Below are 12,970 nucleotides of genomic sequence, written 5' to 3'. Positions count from 1 at the left end.
TATGGTCTTGGGGTTCATGAGTATGCATCTTCACCTTTTCAAACATAGTACACAGTAAGGTCTCCGGGATGCTACAGTGACACAGGGCTAACACAACATGGTTCAGTAAAAAGGCAGCATTTCATTTGTCTGCCCAAGGATGCATAAAGACAATTGCGAACTGAATCTGTTGCTGCAGAAAGAGACTAGACACAGATGCATTCTATTATCTCTGCTTGTATTGCCTGCTTTCAACTGCAAATCAGTGCTACTTTAGAATGCAGTGCCATGCTTGTCTCCTGGTATCTGCGTACAGGTTGCCATGTGACTGCGGGATTTAGCGCCCAGATAAGAGGAAAATGGCTGTGATTGCTATTCAATGCGAATTAAGACTGAGAAGCTCACACCAGTCACTGAAGAAATATGAGATGCAGAGATGCATGCAAAGGTCGGGTTGGGAAAATTCAGTAGTTTTTATTCATGTAGAGAGTTTATAATACTCACACTGTGGCAAAAAAAAAAACGATAAAGGCGAACATGTTAAAGGGAGAAATAGTCTCACCCTGCGAGATTCCATCCTCCTAAGTTCAAATAATATTTCCTTTTTTATTGTTCAAATGTCCACACACACATGTTGACCCCTGTTTGTGACAAGGAACAATAAGCACATAAAAAATAATAAAATAAAATAAACTTCTTGAAGTTCAGGGCTCAAGTTTGAAAAAGCTTCTTGGTCTACTAAAATCATTATAAAACTCAAAATGAATCCACCACCAAGGAGTGCAACAAATACAACTATAAGTTTATAAAGCAAGCAGAAGGGACATTTATTTTGGGACTTTTATTTTGATTTTACATTTCTTCGCCTTATGAACTCTTTGAGAAAAGCCCTGATTCAGTGAAAAATATATATCTCTGTGTGCACCCATTTTACTTTTTACAAGTTTGCCAACATACAGTCTAGCCATAACATGCACTTGCTCCCACCTTTGCTGTCTCTATCTCCCATCGTACACGTACCTACATCACTCAATCTTTCATTTTGCACAAACAAGAAAGGTAAAACTTAGAAGCGCTCAACTGTATGGCATGATGGATAATGTGGACTGTGCACTTTTTCTTCTTCTTTTGTTAGTGGTATAGGTACATTGTTAGAAATTGCAATTAGCACCATTACTGTAAATTTAATTTAAGGGGTTAGCACCTCTCCCAATCAAAACTAGGATGCGTCAAAGAGTGTGCAGGTATTTAGATGACGAGGTCCTTGTCGACGTCCTCTGCAAAGCAGAAAAAAGAGAAACAACGTTATTAGCCCATTCCGTAATTATATACAAATAAATTAAGCAAATATAAAATCTCCTGTGGTTTTAAAACTAGGTACTAATTATAATCTTTCATTCCCCCCCTTATGTGCCGCGGTTCTGCTTAAGGTTTCTTCCTGATTAACAGGGAGTATTTTCTTGTCCCTGTCGCCCTTGTGTTTGCTCTAAAGGGGTTTCAGGCACTGGGCTCTGTAAAACGCCTTGACACAATTGTATTGTTTTGGCGCTATATAAATAAAATGTAATTGAATGTGATACTTATTGTTAATGATGAATAAGTGTCTTTGGTTGGAAGTATATCATGGCTGCACTCACGCTCTTTGAGACCAAAGCACTGGGCCCACTCCTCCAGAGCGATGTATTTGTCGCTGTCAGCATCGCAATGCTCGAAGAAGCTGGTGGTGCAGTGCTCCATGGGAATCAGAGGAGCACGAAGGGGGGAGAGCTCCGTGTGGGTCAGGTACCTAACACACACACATATACACACACAGGCGTACACACATACACACACACACACACACACACACAGGTGTGCACACACATACAAACACACATACACAAAACATTCCCTTAGAGAAGGATATACAGATGGAGCAAAGTATGTTCAGAGACAGCGATAAAAACACCAGGGCAATAGGAAGTAGGGGTCCATTGCACTCTTGTGGAAAGATACAAATCATTACTTGTGTAAATATTTTCTCCTGAAGTGTTTGGACTGTGAGTGTGTTTGGGTTTGTAGAACTTAATATGTACCTTTGATTCTCTAGCATGTTTATATTAGTCTCATTGGATTTCTTAATGGGAATGTAAAGCATAGTGTTATCTGATACAACATGCCAGACATGCCTACAATTATATGTCATGTTTGTCAATATTTTGTACATTTAGTCCAGACTCCATGAATAAATAATCCATGAGAACAAATTAATGAGACTTTTCATACTCTTGTGTTGTATTACTAAAGAGTGTAAACATCTGATTTTTTTTAATATGGGATGAGTTATTCTGTAAAAAGGTGATGTTCAATGAGATGTTATTGCAAAAAAAAACCTCTAAAAATGTTAACACACTGTCTGGTCATATAGCCAGTGCAGCCCCATCACTGATTATAACATACCCATCAACGGGGTGCTGGTCAAGCTGGCCAAACTGCCAGTGGACGGGGAAGATGTACATGTTGTAGTTCTTCTCGAAGTCCAGGGCCAGGAGGTCCAGGGAGTGCTCTCCAGCCTGCAGCCTCTTCTCATTCTCATAGATCTTCTTCACCTGTCAGAGGAGAAAAAAACAAAAAATGAGGTTAATATATTACAGAGCCCAACTTCCATGTACAGAGAAGACCAAGGCTACCAATGGACTTTCAAATCGAATCTAAAGTTTTTAGCAAAATTTAGATAGATTGATTGATCGAACTGAATTTGAATGATTCACAGCTGTTTCACTCTAAGCCTGCATAGTGCTGTTTTTGCACTCACTCTAAGCTTCTGTTTCTCGGTGAGCAAGTTGTTGTCCTCATCGCGCTCGTACAGAGTCACCAGGACGTTCTTGAGCCAGTCCCTCATGCGCAGGGGGAACTCCTTCAGCTCGGTCTCCATGCAGGGAGCGATGACTGCGGGACAGCAAGATTGCAACACACCCATTACAGATCAAACAAAAAAAAAATCACCCATATATTTAAAATCAAGCTTTGAATAGCCACCAAAAACATTAGCTTCCTGTCTCCTATAATTCACGTTATATGCAAGTTGTTTTTGTGGCGAGAATGCAACACGTCCCCTTCAGATGAGGCCTCGAAAAGCCACCAAGTACATTTGCTCACTGTCCCCTGACATTCACATTATGTGCAAGATGTCTTTGCCTTGGAGTGTCATATTTTTTCTTCCTTGGCTCAGTGTTCATGTCAGTGTTTTGGTGTCAGTGCGTCACTAATTGAAAAGTCACTTAATGTTGTCACAGCTCTGTCTCCAACTATCAATGAAACATGCACTTGTGGTCTGACATTCTAGCCTACAGTAGGCATTACCATTTTCAACTTCAACTGGTTTTGAACCCTTCTGCCCCAAGTCATCTCTCGCACAGTCACATGGGTGTAGTCAGGACTCTTTGAGGCCTCTAAGGCTGAGCATCAGACAGCAAGCTTGGGCCTGCCATGCCGTGTTTTCTCGACCCAAGGCCCCCTAGAGGGACAGGCCTAAGCTCAGAAGCCGTCAATCACTATTCCCTAAAAGCACTCTGGCGATCCCGTGGATTCCTTCCTAGCTCGACAAAAAGGTTTTGTGAGTGCTGTAAATGTTAAATATTCTCTGAGGCAAATACTTTCTCTCTTTTGACATTCTGTTGATTGGGGGGGGGGGGATGAGTGTTGAGCACAGGGTGAAACTAAGATGGAGTTGAATGATGTGATGAAGTTATGTACATTTGCAGGGTCCAATGTAGTCAAGGTGCAGCTTGTGTCCCTTCTTGGTTCCCTCCAGGGCACACTTGGTGGCGAAGAAGTGGCAGGAGGAGTCAAAGGTCTTGTTGTCATTGCTGCACACCTATAAGAAACCCAAACAGGCTCCATGAGTCAAAGCCCACCATCTAGACTGCCCAGGGAGAGTTAACTGTGAATATGCACGGTTTAATTATATAATCTTCTATGATAATGCTACTGTTGTGGAAGATTAAAGAGATTATACACGTATTATTATGCAGAGTAAATGTAACTGTAATGAGGACGTGTCATTTTTTTTTAAACATTATTAATTCTGACACTCACATGCTCAAACTCTCCAACAGCAGCAGGGCAGGTGGTAGGGTCCTGGCACACACACATGGGGCTGTTGTCATCATCAACCTCACAGACCTTGCCCTTCTTGCAGTGATGGTTGAGGCAGGGATCTGAAATGGAGGCCGGGAAACAAACAGCATGATTTTCCACAGAAGGGACAGCCCATCCCATGTTCTTGCGGAATTATATCGAGGTTTTGCGGAGTGCCTCTCTGCTCTAACACAGCTGCCACAGCCAGTCTTTATAATGCCATGGTACGGGCGACATAATTACAGCTGTGGCAGGATGGTGGGCGTACAAGCCTGTTATTACCCTCAGTTTCGTGTCCTGCCCATGCAGTCTCTGCAGCAAATTCAACACAGGTTTTACACACAAAACTAAAGTAAAACCTGAGAGTCTCATAAATCTCATTTTGCCAATTGTGTGTATCATTGCCACTCTTAACTAGACTAAATATATGACAGTTTTGCAAAAATCCCCTATAGCTTCAGAGAGCATGGTAAGGTTCCTGAGAAATGTGTCAAAGTCCTGAACTTATAAATAGGCTGGCTATGCTATTATGATTATTGCTCTAAAAGGGCATCTCTTTCATCGTCTTTAACATTTCCCATTTTTATGCATTGATTTGTCAACACTATGTCAGGCACTCACTCTCAGTGGCAACTTCCTCGATGTCAATGGCCTCATCAAAAGCCTCGTCTCCAGTCTCCACCTGGACAGGGTTGGCTCCGACCTCCTCTCCCTAAATCATAGACAAATGCAAAGTGTTGGCTTAGGTGAGGTATGGGATTCAATGTCCATGTGTGTGTGTTTGTGTGTGTGTGTGCTGCTGCCAAGACCGCAAAATGGTAGAAACTCAAACAACTACCCCCAGAGTGGTATATGTAGCTGAAGCTTCTTGAGAGAAAAAAAAAGAGGCAAGCCCCAGCATTTCAGTCCAAAAACAACAGACATCTGGACACACATGTGGTGAAGCATGAGACATAATTGCTTCCTTGAGTTATATTTACAATCTACTGTGGCTTTAAAACTCCCACAAGACTTTCAGCAGGAAACTGGACACACTTAAATAGAAGGACATCTGTTCTTCGCAGGAACAGCTACCCATTGTTGTGCAATGTTACGTATGTCAAAGCACGCAGCAAATTCCTTGAGAGTCTGAAGGACCACCTTTTTTGTTTACTTTTAAATTTGACGAGGGAAGGAAAAATGGACTTGCCTCCTCAATGATAACCTCCTCCTCCTCCATGACTGGCTCCTCAGCAGCGAGGTCCTCCACAACTGGCTCATCCACAATTGTCTCCTCTACAGCCATGTCCAGAGCAACCTCCTCCGCCTCAGTCTGAGAAGCAAATTTGGAGTGATTTTTTATGCTCGAGACGTAATGCGCCTTGTTCGCAATTTACATAATTTGTTTGATTTGTTTGTACTTTTTAATACCACAAAGGACGTTTAGAGCTCACAGAGGAAATTGGTTTACTCCTCAACTTGCAGAGTAAGGGATTTAGTCAGACATGAGGCTTATTAAAAAAAATTGATTTACATTTTAAAGTCTTGACTGTGATTATGTGGTAATCCGTTTGTTTGAATACTGAGTGGCACTAACTTGATATTAGCCAACAGAAGTACAAAAGCACAAAAACAATGCAAAGCAACATAGTCAATCCAATTCACTTACAGGAGCCGCCATGGCCTTGCCGGCCAGGCACAGGAGAAAGACAATCCACACCCTCATGTTGTGCTTTAGCCTGCAAAACATAGACACAATTTTCATCACGTGGATGCTGAACCGCAGACAGCCAACATGAATATCGCTGCTTGTTTATCAGCGAGGATAACATCAACAGCATAGCACCGCACAAGGAAGGAGAGTGATAGAGTCACATGTTGCTAAGAGTACATGTCGCTCCCAGGTGTACTTGATGTCCACTGAAGAAAAATTTAGAGATTCAAACGAGCACACAGGCATGTTAGAACAAGTCAGAAACCCTCTCACATTCCAGTGTGACACTAGTTCTCCTTGGTTGATGGGCTATTTGTTCTCTGCTATGAAGTTAAGTTTAACTTTCTCCGTTGTCCCATCCCCCCTGCACAGCATGGATTTTTTTCTTTTGTTTTTTATTCCTCTCTAAGGAAACAAGTGACCTTTGTGGACTAGCAAGTGACCCCCGTTAACCTTGCTAGATATTCTCTGTGCCAGATGATTTCATATGGTGTAGTCAGAAGAGTTTCACGCCCAAACAAAGGCAGTGATTTAGATACGGAGTCTGAACTTTTGTTCTGTCTCATTCTCTTCCTCTCTAAAGAAGTGTGAGGAAGAGATAGATAAAGATAAAGATAAAGAGAGAGAGAGAGAGAGAGAGATAAAGAGAGAGAGAGAGAGATAGATAAAGAGAGAGAGAGAGAGAGACAACGACGCCACTGGAAGGGTTGAGTATTCTCTGTAAAGCTGCTGCTGCATATGGGTCAATAAGGGTTCTTTGTTTCACAGTACGCTTTGCTGAGTTTATTTGTCTATCCCCTCTCTCTCTCTCTCTCTCTCTCTCTCTCCATCCTTATTGTCTGTTGTAAGTGCACACCATCCTGAAGGATGGGCCTTTCATGCCCATCATGTGCACACATTGTTTACTGGACTTCAGAGAAGCCATACGGACGAGACTATCAAAGCCAGAGCCTTAGATTCCACTGATACAGCTTGATGTAGATGAAAGCCAGATTCATGTAGTCTATCCAGTAACCATGAACTCGGGGTATATAAAGGAGATGTGAAGCTACTAACAACAATGTACCCTTGAAAACAACATGCAAAGAAGTTCCCAAAGTCAATGCCTCAAACGTGATAGGTGTGAGAGGCCTCTAATGTTACACTCTCATGGCAAGCAGGTTTATAGAGTAAATACTGGACCACACCCTCAAGGTCCAGTCATTCACAAATGAACAAATGTTTTAAAGAGAACATGTCAGAAGGATTGTCCAATTACCTTTGGATCTTTTCACCTTTAGGAAACAAATGTTGTGTTTAATTGACAATGATGAGGTATTATCGTGTCAGAGTTAAATGTTTTATTACTTGTGTCTTAGCATTAGCTTTACTGAGCTTTTGGAAGGTGCTGACCCTGAATCAATTTGCTTAGCAACCATTCAGTCATGCCATTGCCAAATTGCCAAACCTTGAAAAATTCCTAAGCTTCGGACAATAGATCCTGTGGCCAAGGAGACATGGGGAGATTTGGTAGTGGATTTCAGACATTGTTGGCATTTCAGAACCAAAACCTTTTTCTTTCAAATAAAATATTATAGTTTTGGAAGGCATGCTTACAGGAGTGTTATATTATTTGAGGAGGAGGTGATTATGAATTTTAAACTTTAATTTAAACCCTGCTATGATGAAATTAAAGTTCCTTCCAAAGGCGCACAATCCTAATTTCTCCTCCACATTGGCGCTCACTGAGGCGCTGCAGATGTGGCGGGGCTCACTTGTCAGTCACTGAGTCAGGGAGGGAGAACCAAAGGTCCTGCCAATCCTTTTCCTCTTCCCCTGTTTTAGTTGGACAGGGAAGACAAGTCCAGAATTTGGGAGCTGAGGTCAGCCGGACTGCTTGAGCCGTAATAGGTCCTGTGGTGTGGAAAAATACCAGGACATTGGCAGACGCTGAGGGATATGACGTTCCCAAACGGCGGCACACAAGGAATCCTCTTTCCCATCCCAAGAAAGGGGGGAGGGGGGGGTCTTATTTCAGTAGAGGTGAAGCTTGGAAAAATGATGTCAGTTTAAGCAGGCTTAGACTGTGAAAAATGGTATCATCTCCAAAACAGGTCTGTGTTTAACTTGGAAAGCCTCCCTGTTCCTTGCATATTCATATGCCGTGTCTTCCTTCTAATGCGAAACGCCAGCCAGTTCTGTAGCAAACTGACGCAACAGCAAAACAAGTTGTTTTATTTGGAGGGCAGAGCACATAATCAAACAGGGCCCGGAAAGAAGGGAGAGTCACCCTGAAATAAAGGATCCCTTTTTCATGGTCCGTATTTAATTTGGAGGTTAGCTTGGTAAGCAAGCAAGCTGAGGGCGCAGGCATGGTGGGGGGAAAACAGAGACGCACTGCAGACGCTTCTCAAAGAAGCCCTTTCCCGAAAAGTACATGGATTAGGGAATTCTTACCCTGTGTCGAGAGTGACATAACAGGTGGTTAGAAGTCTGCACAAGTGGTGCCACACATATCACCCTGAAAGTCTCCCCCTTTCACCCTCAGCCCAGTGGACAAATAAATGAGCTAAATAGGGAAATAAACCCAATCTTCCTGTTGATCCAACCCTGTAAAGCAACAGGTAGCGTCTGAAGGCTTATTTGCACAACTTGGTTATTTCCTCTTGAAAATAAGTAAAGGAAAATTATTTAAAAAAAATACAAACAGAAAAAGGCACAGCACCTTCCTCTCCTCCACTCACTGCGATGCAAATGGCTTCAGATATTCTCCAAAACACTCCTTATCCCTGCCGCCTTAAAAGAAATGACTGTTATTTGTTCCAAGCATGGCATCATAGGCTTGGAAAGGGTGAGCGTGGCAGGGCATGATTTATGGATCGGAAAGCCACTTGGCATAAAAAGTAACCCCCTGTGCAAGCCACCTGTCTGTTACTGGGCAATTACCCGACTGCATCTGTGCTGTGTTTAGTGCTGAGGTGAAAAACAGCCCACGTCCCTCCGAGACCCTCTCTTGGAAAGAGTAGGAGAGAGAGAGAGAGAGCCTCAGGCTGAAGTGAGGCAACGTGACAAAAGCACTGAAGATCATTGGGCCTCGTGTTTGAGTTCTGAAACGTTCATTCCTCAAAAACTGGGAGCAGGGCAAAGAAAGGAATGAGAAACCTGAGTGGGTAAATACCACAATTTTTTTTTGTTGCTGTGGTTAGTCCTCACGTCAGTGTGCTGTGTTTTTTTTCTTTCCTTTTTGGAATATATGATAATCTCTTGGACTGCTAGGCAAAATGATGGGGACAATGAAACAACAGTTTGCTGTGGAGAGGAGTTTGCTGTGGAGTTTAAGAGGCACACAAGGAAACTCTACCGGCTGCTGTCACTCTCATCATGCACGCCTAGGGGGCCACACAAAAGAGAGTTAAAAAGGAACCAATTGAGAGGTGGTATCCATGTAACCCGAGTCTAGTCACCTGACCTTTTGAAGTCATCTTGGCCCCAAACTACCCCCATCCCCCCCCCCCCACACACACACGGTTAGTGAGTTAAAACCTTTTCTGCTTTTGCCCTCCTTTCTGCCCTGCTGTTGTTTCCATGTGTTCTCTCAGTGAATGCTTGCCTGTGTTCGACAAAATGCATTCTCACTCCGTCCATCTCAACACCACCCCGTCACGGGAGGCCTCGCAAAAATGTTTTCATATCCTTTTCTCCATCTTCTATGAATTTTTTTATTTAGCTTTGAATCAGAAACTTTATGGGTTTTCAATATAAACTTCAATAAAACATTTTATGCCATATTTATTACATGGAATTCCTTAAGTCTGCATTCTTTCTGACCCGGTGAACAAGGGACCAAGAAGCAGGTTAATGCCCGATTGTAGATAATCTTCTTTCAGCCTTTCCCCCCTTCTAGCCTGTATTCTCAGTATTGTCAGTGAAGCAGAGGCAAGTTAAAGCATATTGATGTGTTATTTCCTGGATTGGTTTATTACATCCACACTAACCTAATCAGAGTTTGTCATTGTTAGACCTGCAAACAGGGGAGAGGGGGAAAAATACACTTCTCGTGGTGACTGAAGTTGTGTGTTCTTGTTTGTCTTGGGCCGTATTATAAGTTCAGGTCGCCAGCCCTCTGGCATTCTGGACTCCTGCCAATTCTCTGTGGTTTCATCTGCAGGTTGCTCTCTACCCCCCCACCCCCCACCCCACACCCTGCGGGATTGAAAATCTAAACCTTCCTCTCAAAGCTTTGCTCCCTTCTTTTTTTCCTCTCTCCCTCCCTCCCTCCCTCTCTCCCTCATTCCCTCATTCCTCTCTCCATTTCTCACCCAGCCTCCAAGGGGCTTTTCTCTCAGCCCCTTCTCTGACGCTTCCCTTCCAGAGCCAGACCAAGGGATTGCTTCTGCTTCTACTTCTGCTGTTTGTCATCTGTTGGTTTTCTCGGGGGAGAAAAGATGCCAAAATCACCAGAGCAAATCAACACATTTGGTTCACAAGTCAATGTAACTCAGACAGAGAGCATATGGCATCTACTCAACAGCTTCTTTTTCCTGCCCTAGGTGGCTCTTTCTAAGGGTTGCCTGGCAATGCAAAATTTCCATGATCCGTCCTTGGTCTTGGCCTGGCTCAAGGACGGTGCACAACAGTCCTTCTCCGAACTGCAGTCTTTAGTTTGGAGTTCGACTTCTTAAACAAATGCAAAAACCGATAAAGAAAACAAACACTAGAACTTTGCCAATGGCAAAGAAATTGTAGACAAGGTTGGAGATGATTTTGGTTTTGTCCATTAAAAAGCTATCAACACATCAGGCAAAAACAGACACGCCTATTAAACGTGTTAGAGATAAACAAGTAAAGGTAAATCCTATCTCTAGGCTTCAGCTTTCTCAGAGGATACTAGGGGAAGCTGAGTACAGCACTTTGGCATTTCAAAGCGAGACCTAGAAAAGTGAATTTACGTGATCCAATTAAATGATTGGAGAGTTGTGTGAGTGTCTGTGTGTGTGTCTGTGTGTGTGTGTGTGTGTGTGTGTGTGTGTGTGTGTGTGTGTGTGTGTGTGTGTGTGTGTGTGTGTGTATGAGTGTATGTGCATATGTGTATTGACCAAACTTTTATACGCTTCTTTTTTTCTTCGCCCCAGTATCAACCCTCCATCGCTCCCTGAAGGGAACCAGCAGACCATCATGCAGCTGGGAGAAATCACTGGTGGTGTGATAGTGTCCTTGTTTGTGCAGCAGGAGACATCTGCATCATCTCAACAAACTCTCCAACAGCTGCTGGGAATCGCCATGGTTACACGCATTCCTTTTGACGAGAGTAATTGGTTTGGGAGAGCTGAGGGTGAGAATGGGCTCTCTCAAGCTTCGTGACCCTCAGTCTCTCTCTCTCTCTCTCTCTCTCTCTCTCTCTCTCTCTCTCTCTCTCTCTTTCTCTCCCTCTCTCTCTCTCTCTCTCTCTCTCTGTATCTCTGTCTCTGTCTCTCTCTCCACCCATGCCTTCCCTCACCCCTCCCTCTAGTGCATATGTGGCACACAATGCTCCGCCACAAAAGAATGTCATAGTGAGCTAGCTCAAAGCACACAAGGAATCACAAGCTAGGGAAAATGGACATATATGGCACAAACAAACACTGGTAACTATCTGAGTTTTTACCTCTGTTAACTTCTGGTTTAATTTTTAAACGTATGCAATTAAGGTGCACGTAATTGGAGCACATTTTGCTATTTTGTGAGTCTAAAAAACTTTGCATCACTCTCGGATAATAAAGCAAGTCATCACTCAACTTTTGATCAATGCTCCATGAGGCACTAGGACTCCAACTAAAGTATGCCCTTCGGCAACATTCTCAAGCAACTTATCTTTCTCAGCAAAGCTCATTATGCACAGACTAAAGGAAATGTACCATAGAATTGGCTGAAAGGGCTATTTTTCACCAGCTGAGAAATGTCACAAAGCAAGGGAAAGTCATATTGCTAAAGAACACCCACTTTGCAGTACTTTGACAGAAAGACAAAAAGGAGGAAAGTCAGAGAAAGAGACCGATAGAGAGAGAGAGAGAGAGAGAGATAGGGAGAGAGAGAGAGAGAGAGAGAGACAGTAATTCTTCAGTATTGTTTGGGATTGTACATACCCTCTTTTTGTCTAGATGAGAAGCCCGGTCAGAAGTCAGCTGGAGTGAGGTCTGAAACTGTCTAGCAGCAGTACAACTTTCCTGGAGAAGACATTTGCGGTGGGCAGGTCCAGCCGGCCCACCCCGTCACCCCCCTCCTCCTGTCAGCTCAGAGAGCGGGCCGTCCCACAGTTAACTCTGCCTTCCCGTAAGCGCATACTTTATGGTTTAGTGATGGAGTTTAATGTATGTTTTATGTGGAAAAAAATATTTGCCTTGAAAGTTTGTTTAGCTCTGTAAACATAACTATAATTAAATTGGTATATATATTTTAATATGAGTATTTTTTTTTCAAAAAGAGGCTCTGACTACATTCATGTAGAAAATAACATTACATAATATGATACTTTGATTAAGAAAGCAACTAGCGTTTCTTGTCATTTAATATATGAAACCTGTAGTGTGTTCCCCTCTGCAAGCTTTTGTACACAGCAACAACAAATGTTCTTCCCCCAGGACATCAGGAATCCTTCCTGTGTCATATACTTCCATAGGCAAATTCTGACTTAAATGCATGTGTTGGTACACGCTTTGGTTGAAGACATTGTGTCTTTCGATCCATGAAGGCATTTTAAGTACTGTAAATGTTGTCCCTGAAAAATTTGCACACATGTTTAGGCAGGTCTTACTGCCATTGCCTTCATCAGTCTGTTGACTTTTCTGGTATATTGTTCAGAATGATTGCTCCTTCTATTTGGATATGGCCTTTGTATGTAACTTACAATTTTCCAGATTCTATAAAACATCTTGCATCAGATATCTGAATATTGAAACACATGAAAAAACAAATGAAAGAAAACACTGAATCTGAATTGAAATCAATGTGTTATAGACCACTACACATATAGTAATTATTCACTGCCAGAGGAGGGTGGCATCCAGGGAAGCTTTCCGTCTGTATGGCAGTGGATTTTTGAAACCAAATGTGAAATGGTAAGATCGTATTAAAGCCTCAAGGCAGACAGAAATTCCATAAGGCCTTTTCATGGCACAGAGCACATTTTCCCTCTGTCTCTGTCTCCCCGCCTGTCTGCCTGTC

General features: G+C 42.8%; 1 protein-coding gene across 1 annotated transcript; it reads right to left on the bottom strand.

The window, feature by feature from the left end:
• Positions 1-433: 433 nt before the first annotated feature.
• Positions 434-11,999, bottom strand: sparc (secreted protein, acidic, cysteine-rich (osteonectin)). The gene is made up of 10 exons (XM_012834436.3): positions 11,893-11,999; positions 5,747-5,816; positions 5,288-5,410; positions 4,720-4,810; positions 4,057-4,178; positions 3,715-3,835; positions 2,774-2,907; positions 2,419-2,567; positions 1,617-1,765; positions 434-1,256 (listed from the first exon to the last, which is right to left on the bottom strand). Exons 2-10 carry the CDS (start codon positions 5,801-5,803, stop codon positions 1,228-1,230), a joined length of 975 nt encoding a protein of 324 aa, XP_012689890.1. The 5' UTR covers positions 5,804-5,816; positions 11,893-11,999; the 3' UTR covers positions 434-1,227.
• Positions 12,000-12,970: the final 971 nt, after the last annotated feature.

The sequence above is a fragment of the Clupea harengus genome, chromosome 20, assembly GCF_900700415.2.
Source record: "Clupea harengus chromosome 20, Ch_v2.0.2, whole genome shotgun sequence".
Lineage (NCBI taxonomy): Eukaryota > Metazoa > Chordata > Actinopteri > Clupeiformes > Clupeidae > Clupea > Clupea harengus.
Note: the sequence above shows the minus strand (reverse complement) of the source record. Positions and strands in the feature narration are given on the sequence as shown.